General features: G+C 40.0%; 1 protein-coding gene and 1 long non-coding RNA gene across 3 annotated transcripts in view; one reads left to right on the forward strand and one right to left on the reverse strand.

Moving 5' to 3' along the window:
* Octbeta2R (Octopamine beta2 receptor) overlaps positions 1-26,259 on the forward strand; it is a 134,149-nt gene extending 107,890 nt beyond the window's left edge. For both annotated transcript variants that reach the window (XM_043413376.1, XM_043413375.1), the window contains 2 exons: positions 18,269-19,865; positions 21,647-26,259. In XM_043413376.1, coding sequence (XP_043269311.1) covers positions 18,643-19,865; positions 21,647-21,737 — 1,314 coding nt within the window. In that variant the 5' untranslated portion in view covers positions 18,269-18,642 and the 3' untranslated portion in view covers positions 21,738-26,259. The remainder of the gene's footprint in view (positions 1-18,268; positions 19,866-21,646) is intronic.
* On the reverse strand, positions 15,891-17,377 carry LOC122407268 (uncharacterized). Its single transcript, XR_006260175.1, has 3 exons — positions 17,072-17,377; positions 16,165-16,604; positions 15,891-16,075 (listed from the first exon to the last, which is right to left on the reverse strand). It is a non-coding gene; the product is annotated as an uncharacterized lncRNA (long non-coding RNA).
* Positions 26,260-27,200: the final 941 nt, after the last annotated feature.

Genomic DNA, 27,200 nt, shown 5'->3' on the forward strand with positions numbered 1-27,200 from the left:
TGACAAACGACGAGTAATTCGTTCGATCCACTACTGAAAGGGATTTTCCTTACAATGCAGTGTCCAATATTGGCGAATTAACGAATACGTTGATCAATGTGTCACGTGCGATTTTCCCATTAGTGGTTAGCAACGTAGGTAAGATAAAAGCTCGCGCAGGTGTAGTTTCGTATCGGAGTATGGACGAGTGTTAATGCGCGCCGTGTATTTCTCATAATTAACGATAGAAACGACTTTTCCACTCGTTTCTCCATGCACACACGTGTATGCACGTATATATGGGTCCATTTGGATTCGCGTTGACAGATAATGGAGGATTTATGCGTGCCCATACGTACGAGTTAAAATCCGTACCGCCGGTAGTTTCAATTTTCCAATTTCCAATCGTTCAATCACGCAATTTCTCTCGGAATAAGGTTGTTGAGAATCGAGCGACGCTATGCATACGGTTGCGAACTAGGATTTTAATTAACGGTTTACAAGGGCTGGTTTTACACGCCGGGGTACGAATGTGTGTTTGTGGCATGGTCGTGTGACTCGTTAAGGATAGACTCGATTCCAGAGGCTGAACAAACTGCTGTGTGCAACACGTGACTGTGATAACCATGAGATGGAAATTGCTTCTGGTTGGGAACGCAATATATAACATCGCGTTAGACTCTTTGGGATATGCCAGTTCAAAGAATATACGTAACAGGGTGAAAAAAAGAGGAAAAGAGAGAGATCGAACGGATCAGCTCACGTGACCATTAACTCTGATGTAGCAGACCCTCGCCATGGAGATCATCGATCCCATCGGAATCGAACCAGGGGACTCGTACCCACTTTCCTTCGAAACCCCGAATTCTGAATTCCCTCTCTGCTTTGGCCACGATCCGCAGATAAGATTCTACTCAAGTCCAGTAGTTCTCACCTCAATTCCTTCCATCTCAATCATTGCTTGATGAAAGCAGAATTTCCGGGTTCGAAGCTGGCATCTCGATAACCGAAAAGGCGCTCGGCGAGAATCTTCCGGTCCTTCCGGGCTCTCGATTGCTTAGGCAATGCTGGGCACGATTTTTCATTTATTTGCACAGCATCCTATGCATTGGGCGGGCCGTAAGAGATTCTGACCTTGGTCTCCGATTCGGGTACCTTCGGAGCTGCTCTTCCGCATGAACTAGTAGAGGCAAATTTATTTATTCGTCGAACTTCCATTTGGCTACTCGTTCAGGACGGATGTAGCGAGTTTAGGGTGTTCGAGGGATGTGAAAAATTCAGGATTCCGGAAATAAGAGGATAATCGAAGAGTCAGACTCGAGGAGGCTTTTTCGTACGGTGTGAAGCTCGTCGAAGAGGAAAGTCGATACCCTGTTTCTTGCTGCCCTCCTTCCCCACTCGCTATCTGTCTCTCTTTTTCTACAGAAAAATCGGACCCGAGCTCTCATTCTTCCAGTTTCCTCGCCAATCTCGATAGCAGCCGGTGTCTCACTTGCTCCGTTTACCTACCGGTCACGTAGAAACATTCTCGATTTTTCGATTACGACCGGAACCTTCACTTTCTTTTCCTCTTTTCCTCTTCCTCACAGTCCACAGTACTTCCCCTCTTTCTCTCGCTCTTTCCCCCTATTGCTTTCTTCGCCCCTGCTGCTTGAGGTTTTTTCATCTCCCGACGTACACCACTGTTTGGTCCTGCTCAACCGTTTCCTATGTCTCCTCGCCAGAGTGCACACTTTCTCACGTGCTTTCAGCACGTTTCAAGTATAAATATGTCACCCTCCGCATAGCCTGGCTGAGCTCCTACGTACGCCTCTGTGAAAAATCGTTTGCTTTATTTTTATTTTTGCACGGCTCGACAGAAAATTTTCATCTCTAAAAATAACGCTACGCAGGGGTGAAATATTGGGGGATTTATTTTGCCTTGATTGGAAATTGAGCCGGTGCGATTGTTCCTCACCACGCCAGAATGAAATTAAAATATGACGAGCAATCGCAGAAATATCGATCTCACGACAAACGATAAAGTTTAGAACGCTTTAGGATGGGTTCTGCCCTATAAAGCTGAGAAGTACCGAGTGGCTTTTCTCCCGTCCCGAATCAATATCTCCGCGTCCCTGTGATGCGACAGATGGGAATAGCGATGGCTGAGATGCCGGAGTTCACGTTAGAAAGTCCTACGGAAGACTGAAACGGATGCTCTCGAGCAGCAGCTCCCGGGCCTCAGTGCTTTCAGTGATATGTAAATATGATGCTAGAGATGTAGGTATTTCTGATCTATTCGGAACAGCAATAATCGAAGTACGTTGACGTTGACCCAGTCTCCGGGGAATCGGTGCGGAGCAGATTAGAAGCTCGGAAAGATTGTTTTATTTCTAAACAGTTTTAGTGAGAAAGTTATCGATGGATTCGTTCATGGAGAATTCCAAGTGGATTTTTAGGTGCGGATAGGTTAATGCCATGGGGTGCGTTTTGACGCTAGGAGTTCTGGATATCGAATGCTACTCGGCACTGCGGAGCGCTTTACATTTATACCTGGGAGAAGCCCCGTGATTGGGCACCGCTTGCGAAGTGGTGGAACCGTACTTGCCCCTACCTCCGATAAGGGCGCTGGTGAGATCGCGCCTCGTGAACTGGGAAAAGAAATTGCTTCGCGGTAAGTGAGTACAATTTTTCTCTTATTTCTTTCAAACTTATAACTTCAAATGACATTGATTCCAACGGTGACCACTTGAAGTTTAAGTGCGAGGAAAAGTCGTCTCACGTCTTCACATTGCCGTTGGGCAGGTCTTTTAGAAACTCTGTGTCAAGACGCTGCTGCGCCTTTAGATAACATTGAAGATAAAATTGCTGAAGGATCTCCGTGCATAAACGCCAATCGCCTGATTTCATGGGAATCATTATTTTTTTTCATTGTGTCGTAAGGTTTTTATTTCGAAATTGAGGATCGAAAGTTCTAGAGATTTCAACACTCATTAGTATGATAAGATTTCGGTGGTGTAGAATATGAAACAAAAGTGATAAAACAAATTTTTGAGATCGAGCGAATGAGCTCAGGAAATGAAAAATTATGTAACCGGAACCCTTCGTATTTGGTTATAATAAAAGAGTTCAAATAATTCGAATAAGTTCGGTGACTTCGGCGCAGTAGTTTTCGGTAAAGTTGAACTTGAAGAAGTACTGAGAGTACTTGAAGAAAATGCGCTTTATAAATTGAGTAGAAATTAAGAAAACTGTATCGCAGACTTCTACGCTTCGGTACGTTTTTACCTTCTCATAATAGAACTGTTTAAATGATTTTTCGCAAGTCATTAAAGAATTTCATTATATTCTCAAATGCCAAAAGAATGTTGGTTCTCCGCAGATAAAAGAAAAGTATGAAAAATGGATGTTGATTACGTGCATTATGCTGCCGTATCGTTCCCGCATACTCGTTAACCGAGCAACTTGGTGCTCGGTGGTTAAATGAAATCGTGTCCGAGACCGATTGTGGTCACTTAGTTTGTCACCCTCGAAATGATAATTTGGCTCCCGTGCGTGCTTCGCAGACAAAGCTTCAAAATTATTACGTAATAGTTTCACAAATGACAACTATTATTATCATTTTTAAAAGCTCCAGTGATCTTTAGTTATTTTTGAAAGCACGCAATCGGCATACACGAACAAATAATCGGACTCATGTCGATGATTACTGTCGATGAATCAATAGATTAGTATAGAGAATGAAGTTCAATTGTTGAAGAGCATCCAGCAGGATTAGTTCGTCAAATATGACTTGACTACGATTCAAAGTAGAAGAAAATGTCGTTAAATACATTTGTCTTTTCCTAACGAACGACACCGAATTTCTAAACGACGATAATATCAACTCCGCTCTCATCATGCGATAAATAAGAGGATTATTTTATCTCCAAATCTCATAACGTTACTGGGTAAACCCCTGGGGATGTTTCCTGAACCCATTCCGTCACTTTAACGGCACTTTTTCTCCACTTCACCAACTTTCGTGTTCGAGTAACTACTCCTAAGAGTATTGACCATAGCAACTCTGCCACGTTGCATAACTGTATCATCGTCGAACTAGGTTCAAGAAAAACTTTGATAGCCCGGCAGATTCAGGATGCTCTTTTTCGCCGAGTTCCTGTTGTTTTTCTCTATTTGGAGCTCAGAAAATTAATCCCCTACTCGGCGATCGATGGATGAGCAAGAGGTCACCCAACCAAGTACTGATCTCAGGCGAAGCTGTTCAACATGAGAGAGCACTCGAGCCACACCTGACTCGACACTCGTCACTCCCGGTTAAATGACACTTGTGTGAAAAATATTTTAATCTTTCAACGAAAACGCATTATATAACGACCTTAAAGAATAACGCACTCGTGTTTAAAAGATGGGGAGAAGTTTTTTTATAACAAAAATCAGCGTATCATTGATGAAACCCATAAATTCCGTTGAGGCTTGTACATGCATAGATGGATACGCAATAAATGATACGGAGCAAGGAAAATGTAACAAAACGCATGGATCCTTGAACCACAAATGAGGCTCGCTCTTGCATTGTGATTCCATGATAGCTGTGTCGAACTGGGTGTCTTATTTATGCATTCGTACATTCTTTATGCTAGTATAAAGTCTATGTATATGCAGATTATGTTGTTCGTGTTCCATGTATATCTATGGGAGGTACATTTATCTAAGCGAGCGTGTATGTACACACCGGTAGCTTAAACGACTTGCTGTCACACAAATCCAACAACTCGGGATGATATAAGACGCCGAGAATGCGCATACACACTGGAACTGTATAATCCAAAGAGGGTTCTTTTCTCGAGCTCCTTTTTTGCACTCTCAAAGCCTGCGAACTGTTTTACTTTTTTCGTCTTCTACTGAAAATTGCTGGTTAATATTTCAGACATAAATAGTGCTTTCCATTGATGAAAAAATGCATGCCGTTAGTTTCCCTGTGTCTTTGTTTCTTTGTGATGGTGAATGAAAAAATATGTGTGGCATCATCGTTCAATGTTTTTCTTTAATTTTCTCAGAGTTCATGCGAGGCTGTTTATTTTTTTCGATTCATACGAAGAGAAAGCATATTTCATGGGAAAATGGTTGTCATTTTCTTCGACTATTTCTAACGTAGCTACGATCATAAAAGTAAAAGGATCTCGAGTGGCTGGAATAATGAAAAATATTTCTTCTTTTATCTCTGGGAGCTTAATTAGCAACAAAATCTTACCGACTCGTTGCAAATCCCGGCTCATGACGGATACGATGAGGCACGTTACTTGGCACAGCCGCAATGCGCAACGAGACGAAACTCGAAGGTCGTTATACACTATATGCAATTCCCCATCGACCGGAACACTGTGCATACATTTTGTCGTAGTAGTAAACTTCTTTGATTTATGAATGAATGCCAACGTGAATTGTATTTCGCTCCGATAATTTAACAATAATAATAGATTTATCGAATCATTTTGCGTATTTATGAGTTGAACACGAGGATAAAAAATACATCGGCTGAAAAGTGAATTTGTCGTTTCAATATATAATTTCAGGAAAACCGTTTTTTCTCCATTAATGATTTTTATCATTTAGATGAAGTTCTGACTTTCAGAATAATTCCGTAATTTCTCTTTTTTCTGTTTTTTCCATAAAATCATATTTTTACAAGCGTGTCTTCCGTCTCACTTGAAATTGTCGAGAGTTTAGCAGTGACGAGTAAAAAAGTACTCTGCAAATCCATAAACCCGCTATTTTAAAAGCTGAAAGTCTGATAGGAATGGAAGAGTTAAGAATGCCACTTCTTTGCGACCAAGTCTGAGCACAGGTCTCATTTTCAGTTTAAATGGTCTCGAATTGAACAGGCTTGTCTAGCCTAAAGTGGGTATTATCGATTAGAGGAAACAGCCAAGAACGAGAGCTGAATAACCATCAGTAAATTTCCTCGTGCACACACAACAGTTGAGTACGCGTAAACTCAGGGGAGGGGGTTAATGGAAAATAGTATACGAAACCGGAGGTAGCCAAACACCAGGTTATATGTGTATGCGAGCGGAGCTGCCGTATCGCAAATGCATTCTATACTTAGCTTGAGCTCGAACGGTGCCTTGAACTGTGACAATGAACCGCGTAGATGCCTTCGTTTTTTCTCTCCCTCTCCGACGCGGTGTGTATACTCTACATGGGAAAACGCTTGCGACATAATTACCGTGTATTCTGGTTGAGTGCAGTAACTAGACGGGTTAATTGCACCGCTTGCATTTCCGCGGCGTCGTCCCCTCCGTGCTTCTTGCGTATACACCATCAGACTGCAATCTTTATTCGAAAGATATTGTCACTTTATCGAACCTTTTCGTTTCACGTTATAGTGCTTTGCTACTTTACGGATTTATAAGACAAATATTCGGTTCTGAGGTTTTTCAATCCTTGGAGCAGGAGGGGGGGTTGGGAAGGAAAAAAAACGATGAAGTCATGACAGTTGGTCGATTAGGAGTAAACGATTTTTTTCTATTTACCAGTAGAAAAAAAGAGTCAACGAAAAAAAGTTCCTTTTTCTCCACTGACTTTGAACAACAAAAAAGTCGATTTTTTTATTTTCAATTATTAGGATTATTTATACAAAATGCTCCGTCGACTCGCTGACGAGAAATTTGGCGTCAGTAGCCACCTGGCGGATCCCCATTGAACCACATTGATTCGAGGGGCCATAAATCGCTCCCGTGCTCCACTGAATTCATCATGAGCAATGGTACGAGGATTTATGTTGTCTTTGGCATTGCGCGGTTAAAAATCTATTACATACACGATGTAGTGTCTGTTATAGAATGGAAGTAATAATCACTTCAGATATTGCGTCGATAGCCGTTGACGCAGCAGTTTCCGAGCGGTAATCCTACAAGCCAGAAGATTTTCCGTTCAATAGAAAATGTACATGCGGAACGATGTGAATATAGAAATGCCAGGATATGATCCAAATATACTCCATTGCAAACCTGCACTTGTTATTCTCGTTGTTTTTTCTGCTTCCGGTAACACGCGCATTTATTCTGCGAAACAAGTAACTATACAGTTATTTTACTAAATATAGAATATAACTTGGATATATTCGCGGATGTATAGGTGGGCTTGTCACGTTAGTACACAATAATAAAGTTGCCCGGACACACGCTGTTTTCTCGCATTAAACAAGTACCCCAGTGGCGTGTCCATGTGTATAAGAGAGAGAGAGAGAGAGAGAGAGAGAGAGAGAGAGAAAATGTTGTTGCATGTATGTACAAAGCCACGCGAGTTGTATAACTCAGCGAATGCCCAAGGTCACGAAAAGACTACTCGTTCATTCGGACACGGCACTCTCGCGTCCGTAACCTTATGCATGTGTGTATTTTCTACACCATACAAACACACGAGTAAACATTGTTTCTCTAAGTATTAAACACAATGTATGCTGCACCCTAGAAAAATGAAGGAAAGTAGTGAAGAAATAAAAGAATTTCTGTAAAAAAAGACTTCGTGCAGGGTCTCGAGTGAACGCAACAACGAAATAAGAAAATGCGCGTAGAGTAGCCTGTACAACGATTGTACACGATTGGCAAAACCATTCTCCAAGACGCCGTTCACCGATTACGGACTTCCTGTTGGAAATATCCTGATTAGCATCGACCTCGCGATAATCGCGTTATCGCTATTGTGTTGCATGGTATTTTTCTGCGTATGCGAAGGTGACCGAAAGTGTCGGTCGTACTTAAAACTTGACAGTAGGCAGACTTTTTTACAACATTCCTTCAGACCCGTTGAATTTCTCCGTGACTCGAATGTGTCCGGTGAACGCGCTTTTGGTAAGGCTCTGCTCGTGGGAATTGAAGCAGCGGATGTTCCTGCCGAAAATTTTGCTTTTTGCGGAGGGTAGATCCGTCGAAACAAAGGTAAACTAAATTTAATGACCATCCTTCCATTGTACACGCATGAAAGGGAAGGGTAGAGAAGCTCTCGAGAGTTTAGCAGGCAGGTGGCTCTGGATACTGAGTGAAAATGCCTCAGGACCCACGGCATTGTACGCGAAAGCGCAATCGTTGTGCACTAATAAAATATATGTGTACGTCTATGCACACACACGCACAATACACTGATATCTCAATGCAGTTTGCTATATTCTCGTGACTGGCGTCGTTACGGTGACGCCATTATGGCTAACAAAGAACATCCTGGCGCGTATAGCAAAGCCGCACACGCGTGGGCTTCGATCTGTTCAATTTACCTAGTCCCATTATGCATGGTGGAATCGTGGGGCGTGGGAATTAATGTTTCTCGCGAGCAGACACAACAATTAAATTCTGTTTCCGTCCCTGAAAGCCTCCGATCCTTCATCGCCAGAGCAGGCGGCCCACTTCATTTCTCCTCGACGTCTCCAACCTCCAGTTCAATCCTCGCTTCCTCCGTGTTGTCCGCCTGGTACAATCCCCCATGGAAAATAACCACGAACAAAATGTGACCAGCCAAGTCCATCCTCGGTGGACTCTGTCGACGTTTTCGTCCACGGAACTGGTTGACGGACAGCATGTAAATGACGACGCCGGGCTTATCATCGAGTATTCGGATCATCGTCCAGTTACGTAACTGGAGTGTGTGTACCGGCGTCAAACTGAAGTGCCACATCGATTATCGAGGCTACGTCAGTTCGTTGCGTCACAAGATGGGTACGCTTCAGCCATCCGCGCCTCTTCCATTGTTGTCATTTCGCTCTCGGCAGAGGTCAAATCGGAATCGACGAGCACGTTGGCAATCTGTTATCGGCTTTTTTCTCCATCGTTCAAGACGGCGTTTCCATCAACTGGCGCGTCCGTTCGCATACGCGATAGAAAATTCGAGGCAATCGCCATCAGGATGAAAACGTCTCCTCTCATAAGCTCTTCCGTCCGGAAAACTAAGCGTCGTTTTTTCGGACACTCCTTTACGTAATGCACGTCCCTGACGTCACTGAACGTTTCGTTTAGTTTTCTGACAGTTTATGTGCGGAACCGTAGAAAGACTTATTGCACTATACTTTTATGACATTTGTAGCCTCCCCATGTGTCCTTGACTCAGCTTGCGAAGTGCAATTGTTATTTAGCTTTCGACTCAAGCTGCAGTCTCATTAACTTCTTTAATTGATCTTGACAATTGACGGACTCGTATCACATGCAGTTTGGACTCGGTTATAAGATATTAATTCAAGGAAATAACTCTCCGCTCATCAATTTGTTTCTCCATGTGAAATTTAGTTCCTTTTGTCAAGTACTTTGTCATTTGATCACCACATAAATCACCAATAGTGTGCACTCGAAAAGTGCCGTCATAAACTTCGTGGCATTAGATGGATGACGAGATAGCTTATAAAACAGATTATGCAATGATCCGAGCCGGTCCAGGTCGGCACGAGGCGACCATCAGACGAGCGACGAGTGTTCATTCGCCCTCTCGTAATAATCTTCTCGTCGTCTGCTTTTTATTCGCCTCGTGCGTTGATCCGACGTTTTAATGAGGCCACGATTCACGAGTGATCATGACTTTGTGGCGTACCGGTGCTTTTTTATAAATGGACGGTCAAGTGCCACGCGCATATAGCATCGAGTGGAATCCAGCGTTTGGGATTCGAGGTATATACAAGAGCGAAGAATTAGATGCAGAGTTAATGGACGCTCTAGCCAACATCTTTACAGCGAGAGTATGAAGTTAATCGATTTATCAGACGGAGAATATTCAACGAGGCCACCCCGCTGATCGATGCGTGTTTACGTAATGATCGGAAGCCGCGTTTAATCGAGGTTCCTCGATTAAACACTGGAATCTTTCAATCATTTTCTCATTTATTCTGACTTTGATTATACTTTGTGGTAATCAAGTGGAGAATTTTAATTTCGCACCTATGAATTAGCTGATTTAGCACACCAATACGTTTCTGCAAATAGTGTTGCATCGTGTAATTTATGTTTGCTAACGAAGCAAAAAAATAAATGTTTGTTTAAGCAAATGTATCGCTGTAATTAATAAAAGCTTAGCATATTACTGACATAAGTTTAGTTCTAATCAGGCTACCTGCAGCACATCCTGGCTCAAAAACCTATCCAGAATCATACACGCGGTGTTGGATAGAAGTGTTTCGCGAGCCATAAAACCGTCAGGGCTGGTGGTTCCATTCGCTTTCGATTGGTGTCGAAAACAGGAGCGCGTGTATATTGACTCTAACTAAATATCAGCGGGCCGATTAGACGCTTGGAACACAAACAAACATAAGCTCGTTCCATCATAAACCTAGGAGAGGAGATGGGCAAATGGGATGCGGTTTAAATTGAGTAAATACTAAGCTGTAAACGTTCACTGTGACATGAAGCTGTAACTGTTCAGATACAAGAAGTGTGCGTGCGTCATGGGATAACGCATAATTCCACGGAATTGTGTGTTCACAATCTTGCCTGTTTATGCTCCGCTTCGTTGTATCACCCATAAAATAACAGACAGGAAATGCATCTACGTGTGTTGGCATTTAGAACTTCAATATATATACGAAGCGACGAAATGAAGAAAGAGCAAGAGGAAAAGATGGAGGGAGAGAGACCAAGCAGCACGTATACAGTGGTGTATATGCTACAAGAGTTATCGTTGTATATTTATTGGTCTGAACGAGTGTCGGGAGCAGTGGGACTGCGGGAATCGCGAGTTTAGTGTATATATAAACGAGACGAGAGGGTAAACGCACGTCGTAAACACCTCGTTAACTGACGTTGGCAAATAAACTATTTCAGCGAAGCTCATACACACATTTCTCTTTCTCTTTCTCTATCCCTCTCTTTCTGGCTCCGTCGCTAATGAGGCCAAGTACCGCACAGTTGGAAGTTGGTGGGTTTCGGTTATGAGACCGACTGCGAAAGGGTTGAACCCGGGAACAAATGTGCGTGACGTCCCGTTGATCAGGTACAACAAATCGAATCTTCGAGAACTACTTTGATCGTTTAAATTCAACGGAGATTTTTCTTCTCGATACGCACTTGTGTGCAAAGTGGATAACTTGAAAATTAGTAGCGCAGAGATAGAGGGAAATATGAGGCACAATAAATGAGTGTTTGACGCGACAAAAATAAAGGCTTTTTAGGCTTGAGTCGTTGCAGATGCTCCGGGACTATGGTGCGAGTGATCAAGGCTCCGATGATTCAGCATTATTCGGGACACCACCCGAGTCTATCGTTATATGATAATTTCTTAGAATCAGGATTGCTCGAGTCGAATTTGACTGTCTTTCAATGGATTCCTTTAAAAGTGCTTCATTTCGAATGGCTTCGGTTACCCTGACATTGCCTGGACGGGGCTAAGCCTGGCAGTGCTGTGGCGATACATGACGGAATGCAAAAAAGCCTTGAAAATTCCCAATGTCCGTACGGACGGCCCCAATTCGACGCACGAGCTTTGTCGATTGGTTTTCTTATCAATTTCCTTACTTTAGCTAGATTGTAAGACGCATCGTCTGACTAATCCGTTTTTATTAAAAAGTCAATTTGACCAGTAATTTTCCAACTGGGACAGATACTTTGAGAGCGGATTTTTATAGCCGGTTTTATTCTCGTCGAGTGAACAGTAAACTTTTTCCGTCTCCGTGGTAGCTAGCAAAGTGCAGCAGTAACGGCGGGTTTCCATTGATGTCAACGTAGCAAGGCAAGTTTCCAACGGAATCGCATCTTCCCTCCAAGGGCTTCCACGACCTCGCGCCATTAATCCGTGTATCGAAGAAAGCTCGGAGAAAGGAAGGTGGAACAGTTTACATTGCTTTCTTCTTGGAAAACCCTCGGGACGAGACCAGATAAAAAGATGAAAAAATGAGCTTGCCAAAGCCAAGCAAGGGCTGGCATGGAAATGAAACTTCGTGTATATACGTCCAACTACCCTGGTGGCCGTCAAGCGAATGACCAGTTTTATACCAGAAGGCTTTTATCAACTCTCTCAGTTTTCATTGTAACTCTCTTCGCTCATAAATACGTATGACTATGAATAACAATTTTTTGTGGGCAATCAAAGCTCAACTGTTGAATGTCAAGAGTCATTTCATCTTCGATAATTTTTCAATATTCAATTATTTTAAAGAAAATAGCCATTAATTGTTTACGTTATGAAACGACAACATCACAGATGAAGACTTTTTTACGTATGTCTAATTTTAGTAAATTCCAAGCACAAATAAAATGGGACGTTTTTTATCGCCTCCCCCCCCCCCCCACATCTTCTATTTTCGACTGATCCACTTATATACAGATCGCTTCGTATCGCAGTGCTGAAAATAAGCTGAAAAGTTTTCTGTCATTTTTATATAGATCCAGGTTATAAGAGAGTTTTCAGTAGTTAGTTCTTATTGTGATTTAGAAATCCTGACGATTATAAATTTATACCGAGGAAATGATGCGGACCTTAAAATAAATGAGAGTTTCACCATAACCTGGATGTTGTTCAAGGTTCACCGAGCTTGGAGGTGCGTCGACCGAGATCGTGAAAGCTTAGCCATCAGTTTATTTTTTACCCGAGGGTCACCCAAATGTTTTTCGTCTTATCCGCTATTTACCCCTTAAATTCTCATCCCTGGTTTCTCGAGTTGGGCTTAAGTACCCGATTGACCGTAAATTCGTAATATTCTCGGTTACGAGCTGTCAAAAAAAGAGAAAAAAAATACCGAAGCATGCCTCGGACGCGTCAACGACGGGCATGAAGTTATGCTGGATTTTTGTGGGAGAGAATCCCCGGATTATGCTAAACTAGAAGCGGTCGCCGCTGCCAAAGAACGTAAACCGACTCCTAGAAATCGACTTAACCACCGGACGCGACTCTCTATGGTAATATATACGCGATATTACGGACAGAGGGCGAACAAAATAAGAGAAAAAATGCGCCGAAAAACAAGATGCGTATTGGTCGACGGTGACCCCGAAAAATTACCACCGCTCAGCCACAATCTTCGTCCACGAATCTCGCTTTTATATGAGCTTTGACGTTAGAATCCATAATGTGGGTGGAATAATTTATACTCTTTCACTGAAAGAATTCGAAAATGATTTTGCAACACACAGGAAAGTCAGATCGTCTCGGAGTTGGTACGTGAGATCATACGCGTCGAACCAAATCCGAGGATACGTTTTACGTACATCCCTAGACGAAATCCATAGAAACGAGAACGGTTATAAAATAGAAAAATCCATAGACACGGGAATATAAAAATTTATATTGATTTAATTCTACAAACATATAAAAAAAGAACTTAAGGAGGTTCAAGCGTATCTTATGGAAAAATTATTGTCCAATTTTGCACACTAACATTTTTTAAACAGAAAGCTTAAGACAGTATTAAACCTCTGGCTGAATATGTCGACGATTAAGGAGTTTCGGTACAGGCGATACAATGTTGCCATGCTAAACCATGCTAAAAACATAAAAAATTTCAAAAAGTTTAGAATTTTATAAAATTTGGTGAACATATTCTTTAGTGCCAAATTTGCCAATACAAATTTTTTAAGATTTTTCTTCTACACAGTTATCGAGTAATTGATCACTAAAGTTTACGTGTATAAGCATAGCGTTTCCATATATATAGGTATACATTCCAGGCATAAAAAATCTGCTTTAATGCGTAATTACTCCATAACTAAGTAGAAGAAAATTTTGAAAAAAATTTGTGTTTTCGCACTTGATGTTGAATAACATTATCACCAAATTTGATCAATTTCTTAATATTTTGACTTCTGTACCGAAACTCCTTAACCGTCTCGAAAATGAAATATTTATCGTTCAAGTTCGCAATTTTTTGAAAGCTTCCATAAGAATCTATGTTGAAGCTGTAATTTTCAACAATGAATATCTCGATTACCAGACGATGAAACCTCTCCAAATATTCCACAGAAAATTAAGCGGCTGTTCAACGAGATTCACGCAAATTTTAAATTCATTAACTTTGCATAATAAAGCGTAATATATTTTTGTTAACCTATATATATATCACTTGAACTTCCTTAATACTATAAAATAGTATTGAACCGATTTGAAAAGAATTCAAGAAATACTCGGAGCCCCGATGAGAACGAAGTCTACTGTAAAATAGTTCGAAATTATTGAAAAATTAAACGCGAAAACGGAATTATTTGAAAATTAATAATATTAACCACGAATTTCGAATTATCTTCGACACACTCATTTTTTTCTGGCTCCCACTCAAACTGCGTTTCGTGCTAGGGCGCAGAGGCAAAATTAGGGTGATTGTTTTCGCACAAAAAGGCAGATCCGCTTACACGTGTGCTGTATAAATATATCTATATTAAGCACAAGGGATGAGAATAAGTGTGAAAAGTACGGAGTTGGTAGAAATGAGTGAGTCGGTGGGGGGAGAGGCCGATAATTCACGTATCTCACTCGAGCGTGCCCATAACGGTCTCGGAGATGTCCCGCATTATTTATTAACGGACCATTGCTCGTAATATCGTCGTAAATTACCAGTCCTCTCACGCTCACTCTCTCAGTTGAAACTGATACAAGTGCTCTCACACATACGAACGCGACTTGGCGAAAGGAGCACCGTTTCACGTGTAGACGTGGGAATGGAAGATTTTTTTATCTTTTTTTGTATCTCACACCCGCGAACGATCTCATTTATTTGGTCTTTCATTATACTCACTTTCGAGTGCTACCATCCACTATATTTTCGTCTACGTGGCTCTATTTTTTCTCGCTCTCTCGCTTCCCCTTCTTCTCTCCAAGATTCTTCTTCCTCTTAACCTCAACGCCCGTCGCTTACCTACTCGAGAGCGAATGAATAGAAGAAGAAGCCAACGCTCTCGAGATTTCGCGCCCGCATCCCCCGTCACGAAGATTAATATCCCTTCCACTTGCAAAAGTACACGTGGCTTCGTCGAGTCGATATAGTTCGAACTCTACCCCTGGCTGCGCGGGATAAACCACCCTCTTGACGCCCGGGCTAAGTGGATTCTCATCTTGTAAGCGGATCACCCTACAATTATCATAAAATATGAAGATACTGATTGCGCTTATATGATTTTCTCATTAATTATCCACTAGCTTCTGAGGGAAGGAGCTAAACTCTCGAGATTTTTTTTATCCCTGCGTACCTAGGGAATGATGAGATGGATTTAAATGAAAGAAAAAAAAAAACAGGCAAATGGGAAGGAGAGAAAATAAATTCAGTCAATACGTCGAAGAATCATTTTGTCGGGAAAGGGAGGAGCAAAAGAAGATGAAATATGAACTGTTCCAAGGAATCGTAGTAAAAATCCCTCCGTCCTCGCTGGAGAAAGACGGAAAGGAAAAAACGAAGATCGCACCAGACAGAAATGCGAGAAATTCTCATTAGATCCGAAGACGAGGACCAAACTCCCTTGCCATTGATCTTGAATGCGACTAGACTCGGCCTTGACCATTATCATTTCACTTCAGATCTCTCCCCATCCCTCGCCGGTCACTCTCAGATTCCGAGAATTTCTACTTATATTATATCCTCTCCGCAGTGGATCTCGAACGTATTCACGATGGAGAACGCTTCTGCGTCTCGATGCGTACACGATTAACATCCTTTGCATTACACCCCCTGTTCACCGTTCACTTACATTCTCCGCCATTTCTCTTACCCTTCATTCTTCTCCGCAAGCTGATCACGTTTTCAAAGTCTCCGGAATTCCATATTCATGGCCGTCTTGATCCACACTCGTACATTTATTCGTAACACATTGTGTGTATGTGTGTGTTTTTTTCCCAACTATCGTGTTCAGGGAGATGGAAATGAAAAAGAAACACGAGGGTTATTTTCTTAATTTAAATCCTTAATTTTATGTTCATAAACGGTTCATGTTGAGGAAAAACGAAACGAAAAAAAAAAAAAAAACATTTTGTGCCCAATTGACATTCATGGCTTCGATCCGGATTCTGGAGACACTCGTGATGATGGAGAAAAAAAATAAAATTTCACCATTTTTTTACCATGCATTGGTTTACCTTTGGAATGATTTCGGTACAATATTAACCATTGTTGGAAGATAATCACCACGCTCCTTTCTCCGTTGTCACACGAAGTTGCTTTCCCCTTAAATGCAGAACAACTGTTTTGGCTCCGGGTAATTACAAGGGGCAAAAGAAAAAAAAAAGCGAGCTCGACAAAGAGGACGGACTCACCGAGCAAAAGTAGATTGCTCACATCTCTGGAGGAACGGAAGCTGGAAAAACTTTCGCGCCAGGAGGCTAACGAGAGAGGAAGATAATTTTTTTCTCTCTTTCTTTCCCTTGGCGATGTTGTTTTTATTTTTTTTGTTTTCTGACTCTCTGCCTTTTTTCCGTCTCGTTTGCCCGCAAAACGTGATGAGCTTCGCATACGTGCTGCTTTGATATCTATACATTTATATAGCCTGCTGGCCCACGCTAAAGCAAAGATAAAGTTGAACATTTTTAGCCCCCTTGGTTTTTGTTCCTTCTCTTTTTTCTTGCTCCAAGTCCTTTGGTTTATCATTGTTGGAATTACGGTAGACTAGAATTTTCATCCACTCGTCACCAGCCGTGGGAGAATTACCTTTTATCTGTGTTTACATGAATTTCATCATTCAGGAATTCATCGTTCTCTAAATAAAAAAAAAAAAAAAAGAAATTTTCGACAAGACAATTCGCTCGTTGTAATAATCTGCATAATGCGACTGTGCTTTATAATAACTCGATAAACTTTCCTCCAAGCCACGTATCTCGTTAATTTTTCTCCGAATTCCACGTATAATTTGTGTATGAGAAACTACTCTCAATGGATTTTCATTCGACATAAATCTGTTGATAAAATAGAGAAAAAAAATCGACAAATGAAGGTTCGTTCGTTAATCTGGACCAGAGTCTTAGTATTCGGAGGGACACGGTCGAGGGATTAAATCCCGTGCTCCGGATGGATAATTGACCCAAATATAAGGCGAAAATAGCACGTAATATATTAACCGGTTTATATGCTCCGAGATTTTTGTGTGGGTGGCTTGTAGGAAAGTCTGAAATGGAGACCACAAAGACAGCAAATAACGGGATTCGTGAGTGAGAAGGAGAGATGCACCTGGCAGAGTGTTTAATAATTTTCTTCCATGACATGTCTCTGTTCGCTTTTCCAAATGATAAATTCATCGTCGCTCCGTTAGACATCTCCATTATGAAAATTTCGATTCGCAAAAAAAGAAAACAGGATGGGAGTACAAAATTCACGTTGTTGCTGAAAAAAATGTTTTAGTGAAATTTCACGAACTCTGGATTACCTCAGAATGGTTTAATCCAAACAAATTGTCAATACCGTTTGGATCAGCTCGTCACGTGAGTTTTTCATCAGTTAAATATTCACATAAATATTCAAGAGACATTGTTTTAGATGAATCTAGAAAAATAGTGTATTATCGATTATTTTTTGCTTTGCAATTGCTTTCTGATTTTTGTGTACATTTTTCATTTGCATTGCACATATTAAATTGGAAAAAAATGAAATACGCAACAGTTTTTTGAGGCTTTTTCCTTCGATGGAAAAAATAATGGTAGCAAATATGTGATGTTGAACAATCAAAACGAGATATTTTTGAATGTTCATTGAAAGGATCATTATTTCATGTAAATTGGGAAACTTGATTCAAAATTGTGTGAGAACAAAAACCGTAGGAAGCGAGTCGAGAATTTCCTTCTGTTTTACCGCAATGGAAAGGAATTTTTAGAAATTTTTTGCCTCATAAACGTCACGCTACAACTAGGGGAAGTCTCCTCAAGAAATTTACGTGCGGATTTCATTCACCATAGTCAGCAGAAGCGTTGAGATTTTTTTTCCAATTAACTCGATGGGGAATAAGTAAGTTTGGTAAAATAGTATAAGCGTAACATCCAATAAAATCTCGTCACGTTGAGATTTGGCGGATTTTTGCAGCCTCATGATGAGCCAGCACCAAAGATGAAGCCAGAGAATATTGGGAGAGGGTGCCAAATGAACTTTACGATTGGAAAACGTTTCTCTTCACCCTGAAAATACTTTTGACACGAGACGAAGACAAATGAGATTAGAAAGTGGCTCGATTTGAAAATCCCACTACCCCATTCGCGCACGGAACGAAAATTTATCAAATTTCCGTGAATCCAGCAGAGAAAAATTTGCCCAATTTTTCACTGAAGATCGAAGCTTCTTCGAAAGAAGAAACAAACAATTTTTTTGAAACTCGACAATTGATTACACTCATAAAAGACAATCACTCAAAGGCCCTTTTGCTCTATATTTTTTCAGATTATTTCGACTCGCACAACAGTGATGTTGGCCTGATCGTGCTGATCCGGATAAACGAAGAAAAGACATCGTGTTTGGGCTCTTTGACAAACTGCGACTAATGATGATAAGAAGCATCACAATGACGAAGTCATTTGGGTTACGTCGATTGAACGGTTCTTCCGTAACTTAATTGAGCCTCTAACTAAAGAGTTGTCAGAATTGCACAAAATAGTTAGAAGATCCAAGAGAACAAAGAACAGAATACATAACAGAGCAAGAGCTACGGAAAAAGAAAAAAAGAAAGGATTAGAGAGATTTGAATCGGTCGTACGGTGGCTGAGCTTGGTCATCGTGTCGGGCGGTTCGTGTCGCCGGTAGTCGTCGAGCGGAGGATGGCGACGAGTCCGGAAAGTCCATCGGATGTCTCGTCGTTGGACGGGAGTTCGGCGACCTTGACGAATATATTGGGAAGGTCGGATGATTTTTATGGGAATGGGACAAATTCGAGTATCGTAGCGCCTGAATGGCCGATCGCGGTTTCGAAGGGTTGTGTGCTCGGGTCGATAATAATAACAGCGGTTTTTGGCAATCTCCTGGTAATAGTGTCGGTAATGCGTCATCGTAAATTACGGATTATAACGAATTATTTTGTGGTGTCATTAGCATTAGCGGACATGTTGGTGGCGATGTTCGCGATGACGTTTAATCTTAGTGTGCAAGTTACGGGACGTTGGTTATTCGGTTATTTCATGTGTGACGTATGGAATTCACTGGACGTTTATTTCAGCACAAGCTCGATACTTCATTTGATGTGTATATCGGTTGATCGTTATTATGCTATAATGAAGCCTCTTAAATACGCGATAAACATGACGAAAAGAGTGGTGGCTTACATGTTAATGGCATGTTGGTTATCGCCCGCCATAATATCTTTCGTACCGATATTCAACGGTTGGTACACGACCAGCGACAACAACGAGTATCGTCACATGCATCCGGATATATGCGAGTTCAAGGTCAACGAAGGTTACGCGATATTATCATCGAGCATATCCTTCTGGATACCCTGCACAATAATGACGCTGACGTATCTCGCGATATTCAGGGAGGCCAACAGACAAGAGAAACAAATGCACAATCGTATGGGCAACGCGATGCTGTTGGAACACAGGCCCAGCAGGGATCTTAATAATCTTAACGGTGAACTCAACAGTGGTGGATCCTCGAAGACTCTAACCCTCAACGAAATCAGCACCGATCATCATCTTCACACACCGACCAAAGACAAGAATCTCATTAAAATGAAGAGGGAGCACAAAGCCGCTCGAACTCTTGGTATCATTATGGGCACTTTCATACTTTGCTGGTTACCATTTTTTTTATGGTACGTCACGACCAGTCTTTGCGGCTCCAGCTGCCATTGTCCCGATGTCGTTGTACACGTCGTCTTCTGGATCGGTTACACCAATTCGGCACTCAATCCCCTCATATACGCTTACTTCAATCGTGATTTTCGGGAGGCCTTTAAGAACACTCTACAATGCGCATTTTGCTCGCTATGCAGGAGGGAGCCCTCCGATCTCGAGGCACTAGACTTCCGTCGGCCCTCTCTCAGGTAAGACACGTTTATTCAATTTTCCCTTTTTTTCGTTTAATTCGTGACTCGTTCATGAATTTATGAACCTTTGATGATTTACTTTTGATGATTTACTTTCCAGTTTTTTTTCGGAGAGTCTATTCGGCTCATTGACCTTTTAAGGTGTATCATGTGAGAAGGATCGTATTTTATGGGTGTCTAAATTGGGTCGATATTTTACTACATAATTTAATATATTATCACGTTAAATTAATGTCAGAGTTATTAATTCGAAATTGTAAATGAATTTTTTAAACTTATCTTTTGGCGAATGAAATTACGAGTCATCAATCAATCGGGGATCCATCACTCACCGAATCCCAAAATTCATTCGTTCTGGCGAAAATACTGTAGTTTCTTATGTCAAAAATCGCACTAGAGAACGCAAAGGGAAAACGTACGCAGGGAAATGGATCAAGAAAAACGTGTTGATATGCGTTTCAGTCGATTACTCATTTAAACTCTGCATAAATCTCAAGCCTTTTTCAAGAAAATCGTTTCGTGCATGAACGTTAATGAATAATTGAATAAAATTGCGATACTTTATCAAGATCAAAATACAATCTCACGGGGTACAGTAGACACTTGAACTTTTCCAAAATTTTATTATTTCGAAAGACATTTCAATGCTGCATGAACGAAAAAGTTCCCATCGACGAACTCCACCTAAGGACACAACTGCGTGTCTTTTTTCAAACCCAGCACAAGACACTTCATCACTTGACCTTTTTCATTCTCCCTCTTGCCCTATTTCGTTGTTGTTTACTTTGTCTCACATTTGCTAAAGGTTTCCTACCAACATCCAAACTATTTTCCAGTTCGACTTCCAGAACCCCGATGGGAGAGCGAGGTTGTCACCCGAGCATTCCCATGATTTGTGGACTCTCCGGGACTACAAGTGCTACCATATATCTATCACTCTCACACAATATTGCCTTTTTAACCAACTTTTCAGTTTCAATTCGTCCCCCAATCGTAATGTCGTCTGGCCTGTCTCTGTTTTTCTTTGGACCTTTTGACAAATCCCCAAAGCTCCCTGTCCCGGTTGCTGTGACACTTTTATGTGCTGCAATTTTGTTGAGAACAGGCGTTGGAAAAAGCTTTGATGAATATTTATGCACGATAGTATGCACTGCTGTTCGTCAAATATATTTTTTTGTAATCTTCATGCCTTAATCGTCTAATGAACTCTTTTCAAAAATTCTCTTAGCCTTGGTTTGCGAATTAATAATTCGCCTCATTTTCAAAGCTCTGATCAATTCAGAAGACATTTTTCATGAATATTTTTATTTTCAAAATCTAGTCGATGACGAATCAAATATTGTTCAACTGTTCGAGGAAGCACAGCTGCTACATTCTCGCTGCTAAAAGTGAATTTAAACGAAAAATGCTCTCGGCTATTCCGATTTGTGTCCACTTTTCACATTTTCTATTTCGAATGTTGACTGATTCGTGACAATCCTCATAAATGAGTTTGCTCAAATGAAAAAACGGCAAATCAGATCATCAAGTACTCGGGACTCAGAAAAACATAAGATTGCGGATCACATCAGCTGGCATGCGCGACCAAGTTTATCGGTGCAATTTTTTTCATGATCAAAAATCCAAACCATCCCGTAACAGTGTTCATTTTTCCACGCGTTAGTCCCCAAAATTTGCCAATTACAAACACTCAACTTGGCTATTTTCGTATCAGAATCTCTATTTTCGATAAAAAAATAACAATCGCACATCCTTAAAAACTGATTGTATCTTTCCAGGTTCGACGATCGAACAAAGAGTATGTACTCGGAGACGTACATAACGCACATTGACCGGCGAAGATCGAGCGAATTCGGTAGCAGCCTTTGAGAGGAAACCAAATTTAGATTTTAAGTCACGCCCGCATCCTAAGCACAAGGAATATATAACTTTGAAAGAAAAGCGAAGAAAAAATGACAAGCCGAAAAGCAGTGAGATAAAAAGAAGAAAAAACGACAGCAATCGGTCGTTTCGACCTCGCAAAATACATAACGATACATAACTACTAATATTATTATTATTATTATTAAATTGATTTATGAACGTAGAATTTTTATTAAGGATCAACCTGATTGCTGATACGTTATGGCGAGATCTTTTGTTTTTCATTTTCATGAAGTCATCACACCAATTATTTCGCCATTTCCTCTCGCTCCTTGCCCTATTTTATTGCCAAAGTTAGTAAGTAACTACAAGAGCAAATGACAAAAAAATTAGGGAATCAAAATGATAAGCAATCCAGTGTGCGTGCGTGCGTGAGAGTGCCAAGGAGATACGTCGGTGCGAGCGTGTGTGAATATTCGAAAGAATTTTGACGAGTCACGAGAATTTTCCATCCAGTCAAATATTCAAAAAATTCGTATAGCTCAAATACCTAATAAAAGTACGAAAAAAATTTCTGGTCCATCGTGCAAAGAATCCGTTTGGCTTTCGCCGCATCAGAAAGCGTGATGAAAGTTTGTTGAACCAAATGGCAAATTTTATTCTGGGAAAATACGAATTCTCGGTTGATAAAATTAACGTTTGAAATTCAGATAATATTTATAATATAGATGTATATAATTCGTCAAAATATATGTTTCGTTGAAGTACTTTAAAAACTTTTGTTCTACCGATTCGCCACCATCGTGATCTAATGGCCCAGTAAGAATTTATTTTATTCCTTGCAAATGAATATATTGAAGTTACAAAAAGTCTAAAAAAGATATTACATCATGCAAATATTTGCCTAAATTTTAAGATGTTTTTTGGAGTGATGAAAATTTTGTAAATGTGTAAAAAGAGGAGATTGTACTTTTTGTTTATTTGACTCGAGGATTATTGTCGGAGGCGTTTTGTAAATTAGTAAAAATTTCATGTGCGCGAGAGAACATTTGTGATTAATAAATGATAAAAATACATAAACAAATATTTTTTTTTTTTTTTCATTTTTCAATGCTAAGCCGAACAGCATGAGATTGTGTGATTTTTTGTGATGTTGGGAGAGAATAGAGTATGATTTGCGATCTGGCACGCGGGTGCCGGAGTTAAGGAAGGGGCATGACATGAGCCACTGGTTGGCCCATCAATAATTGACTCTCCTTCAGGGCCTATTAAGATATTATTATTGCAATAAGTTTTAGATAATTGTTGATAAAGAAATTCGTAAGTTACGTATATTTTTCCTCTCTTAGAAGGTTCTCTGGACGAAGACTAAAGTTGCTTTATCATTGATTATTTTCACGTGTTCCACACACACACACACACACACACACACACACACACACATACATACATACACACACGCATAGCCACACGTCATATACACACAGAAGTATCTGGACTGAGAAACGTTGGCCAGATTCGTAAATAGTTTGTAATTTAATACGTGCAATATCGAAATTGTGCTCAAAAGCCCCCGACACGTAACGAGGCGGTCGTTGACACACTAAGTTTTTTCTACTCGTCTCTCCCTTCTTGTTTGTAACAAATAAACGAAAAAAAAAAATGAAGAAAAAATACAATGAAGCACTGAGAACGAGAATTTTCAGTGTATTTTTTCGTCGTTTCTGTTTGTTTTTTTTTACGAATAAACTCCAATGACCGTCAATACTCATCGATGTATAAATAATATAATTGTACAATTGTTAATTGAGTATACCGCGAAGACTAGACTGGCCTGATGTATTTTTTACTCGCCTGGCACTATCATTAATTATCGCCCACTTCCTTTTTCGGGATCGCATAAGTTCATGCCGTTACCGCATGAGCTCTTTGAACGAGAATACAAAAAAAAAAGAGAGAAAAATTAATAAAAATAAAGGGAAAAACACAAATTGGAAGAAGACAAAACGAAGTATCGAAAGAACACGTGACGATGAGAGTAAAAAACGGAAGCAGTCAAACTGGAACTGAATAACGATGCAATAAAAATAATAATAATATCATTGTAATTATCGATATGACATAGCTAAATTTAATTTAGTAGATTCGATGCAACGATGGATCTCTTCCCTCTGACGCAACCAGAGTGAATGCGACCGGAAAATGAGCAGGATGAATATTTCGCGTTGTTCGAAAAGAGATTTTGGAACGTTGATGTATGCATAGATGGAAAATCCGTCGTCGTTTGTTAATGATAAAAGAAAAAATTTCTCGACGTTAATCAAACGAAGAAAAAACGATGCAATTATGACTTTTCTCCCTCCCGCATGATAGATGAATCTGTTGCCAAAAGCAGGATGAAAATACGAATTCTGTGGTGCATCAGAACGTGCCAAAGATGCACTCGAGGGTCAGAGATCGATAATAGTATTTTGGTCGTGTTTTATTTCAAAATTGTTGAGTAAACAAAAGTGATTATTATGTATCGTTGGTTTGTTTTCCTGTAAAAAGGATAAAGAATCGTGACATGATTGGCACAAAAAGTTTTTCCACGAATTTGTACGATTATTGTGAGCGTGTGATTTGTAAATTATTATTATCATGAAAAATATTCAAAATTCGCCGCATCGAAATGGATTTCATTGAATTTTAAAAACTAAAAGTAAATGAAAATTAAAGGAAAATCTTTCACCGTTCGGGAGATAAATATATTCACGAACCTTTTCGTTGAACAATGAAGCGCGTGTATGTGTGTCTGAGTGAGAGAGAGAGAGAAAGAGAAAGAGAAAGAGAGAGACGTCAACATTCATCGCTCAGGTGTTTGTAAATAATAAAAAATCAAATTGTATACAAATGTAAGAGGAGAAAAGAGAAAAGAATATGTCCAGAAGATATACATGTAATCGAAAAAAAATCTGTTAGTATCGTGCAATAACGGAAGGGGTTAAATAGGAAAGAAAAAAAAAGAGAAAGAGTCTTGAACAAAATATATTTCCTTCAGTTCAGAGGGAGCAAAGTGTTCGTTAGCTTGTACGTCTCGTGTAATCTACTAGAGTACCTACGACCCAGATTCGTACTCCCAACCCCCTTGCATTCAACGAAAGAAGTAAAAAACAATTTGAAAAAATTAAATTTCAAAGGTTTTCCAAAGTTTCTCCCTCGATCTCCCCGGACTCCACACCTTCCTATCCTCTCGATTATATCCGTGCGTATAAACAATCAAATGCAGTATACATGTGTATCAAGTATAAGCAATCTCGTAAACAAGAAAAAGAAATTACAGAAACACACTCACACACACACACATTAGAAACAAATAAAACATGGATGTTAGCTGAAAATTCGACCTACGTAGACTGTACACATTCCCTGGAATTGGTACAGAATTTCCTTCACTGTGACGAAATTCATATTCACATGGAATTGCGAGAATATACCGAAGCGAAATAAAAAAAATAGTCTCATAATATCGGGGCTACCGGCAAGAGTGCAGAGCGATAGTAATTGTGCATTTATTCAAAACTTGTAATTTGAAGGTTTTTTTTAAAAAATAAATTAGACTTGACAAGCGTTTCATCGAGTCTCCGTAGATAAATTTGAAAAGACAAAAGTATTTTTTCGTCGTTTCCTATTCCCAGGCAGGTTGCAATAATCAAGAAAATAAAAATTCAAACATCAGTGAGAAAAACTACTGCAAATAAGTTCATAAATGTACAATTATATGTGGAGAGAAATGCTAGAGAAAAATGGCAATCGAAATTCGTCACAAATAGCTTTCCTCCGATGTACCCGAGGGGATGGATGAGCGAACCAAAAACAGCAATTTGTATCACAGATCTTTCAACGTTTGTGTATATGTATGTATTTTTCTGAGGCAGATGAATCGAAGAATCAAAATGCAAATAAGGGAGAGACCGAAGCGAATAAAGAAAAAACAAAACAAAACGAAAAAATAATACCAAAAAGAAACAAAAATAATGTCGAAAAACCAGCCTGATAACACGACACGAACAATCGCTATCAGCTGCGAGAGATAAAGAGATTAAATAAGAGGAAAAAATAAATATGTGTATAAAGATTTAAGTGTATAAAAAAAAAACGTTACTATTATAATTAGGCTACGTCGTCGATCGATCATCGCAGCAGGATACTCGATCGTTGCAGGAACAAATAAAAACAACAATTATATAGAATCCTGCGTTTCCTCTAGTCATACACCAAGACCAATGCAATGTAAAAAAAGAAAAAAAGAAAGAAAAAAAAACAAGAAGAAGAAACATGAAAATATGTAAGAAAAAAGAATTAAGATATCATCGAGGGTGAGAGGGTGCAAACGCTAATAAATTACAAATCATAAACACACACGTTCGGGCAGAGCAATCAGAATCGAGCTTTACTTTTGCCATTTATTCCCATTGACCATTTATATTTTTTATTATAAACCGTTTGTTCTATCGTCTCAGTAAATCACATCGTCGACCAAATAAAAGTGTTTTTTATTCTTTCACTCGCCTGATCCTATTCTAACCCGTGGATAGTAAACTCCCTTTGAGATCACACACTCACCACAATGGTGCAAATTTGCACTTGGACTTTTCAAAACGTTTTTATTTCATCGATGAATGTATGGAATCGTACAACGAGACTTTTTAGGGGTAACAATTCCTTAGTAATCGATTACAATCATTTAAAAAATTGAAAAATCAAGTTTTATTATAGAAAAATGGCCAAATTGAAGGAAGAAATTTTGAAGCTCTAGAGACTTGAAATTTTCGTCGGTGCAAATTTGCACCAGTGCGGTGTCTACGAGCTAATACTGTCTCTCATCAAGCTTTCATGTAGTTGCGATGATGAAAAAATTGATGGCTAAAAGTGGATTTTGACAAAGTAAGTAAAAGAGGAAAAATTAGACTCGGTGGTTTATTTCGTCAGTTCTAGTGCACCAAAATAGAATTGGCACGAACCTCACTTTTTTCAACATACGAATAAAAGTTTCCGAACTGTGACACTATTTCCACGAGTCGTGAAAATTTGAATCGAGACTCGAGTGAAAAAACGTCCGAAATCGAATGCAGCTTTGCTTGCATCAGTATTTAGTCCTGCAGGCTGAAAAATCTTTAGCCATTCGTCTACATATAGACACGTGTGCTGTATAACTCCTCATCGACAATACTATCATGATCGTGGTAGCAAACGATCGTTTTTGTCGAAGAATCGTAACAGCAGGAACACCGGAGTGCAATCAAGGCACTAACGAGCTCGCGCCCGCTAACAATGAAAGCATTATTCAGTCGAGCCACGTTCGAGGTTTGTACAGGATAAATATATATGTACATTTAATCACTTCATATTTAAATACATATGGATGCATGTAAATTCAGTGATCGCTGGCACATGGCACAGGAAAAAAAATCATCTGGAAATGGAGGG

This window comes from Venturia canescens, chromosome 2 (assembly GCF_019457755.1).
Source record: "Venturia canescens isolate UGA chromosome 2, ASM1945775v1, whole genome shotgun sequence".
Lineage (NCBI taxonomy): Eukaryota > Metazoa > Arthropoda > Insecta > Hymenoptera > Ichneumonidae > Venturia > Venturia canescens.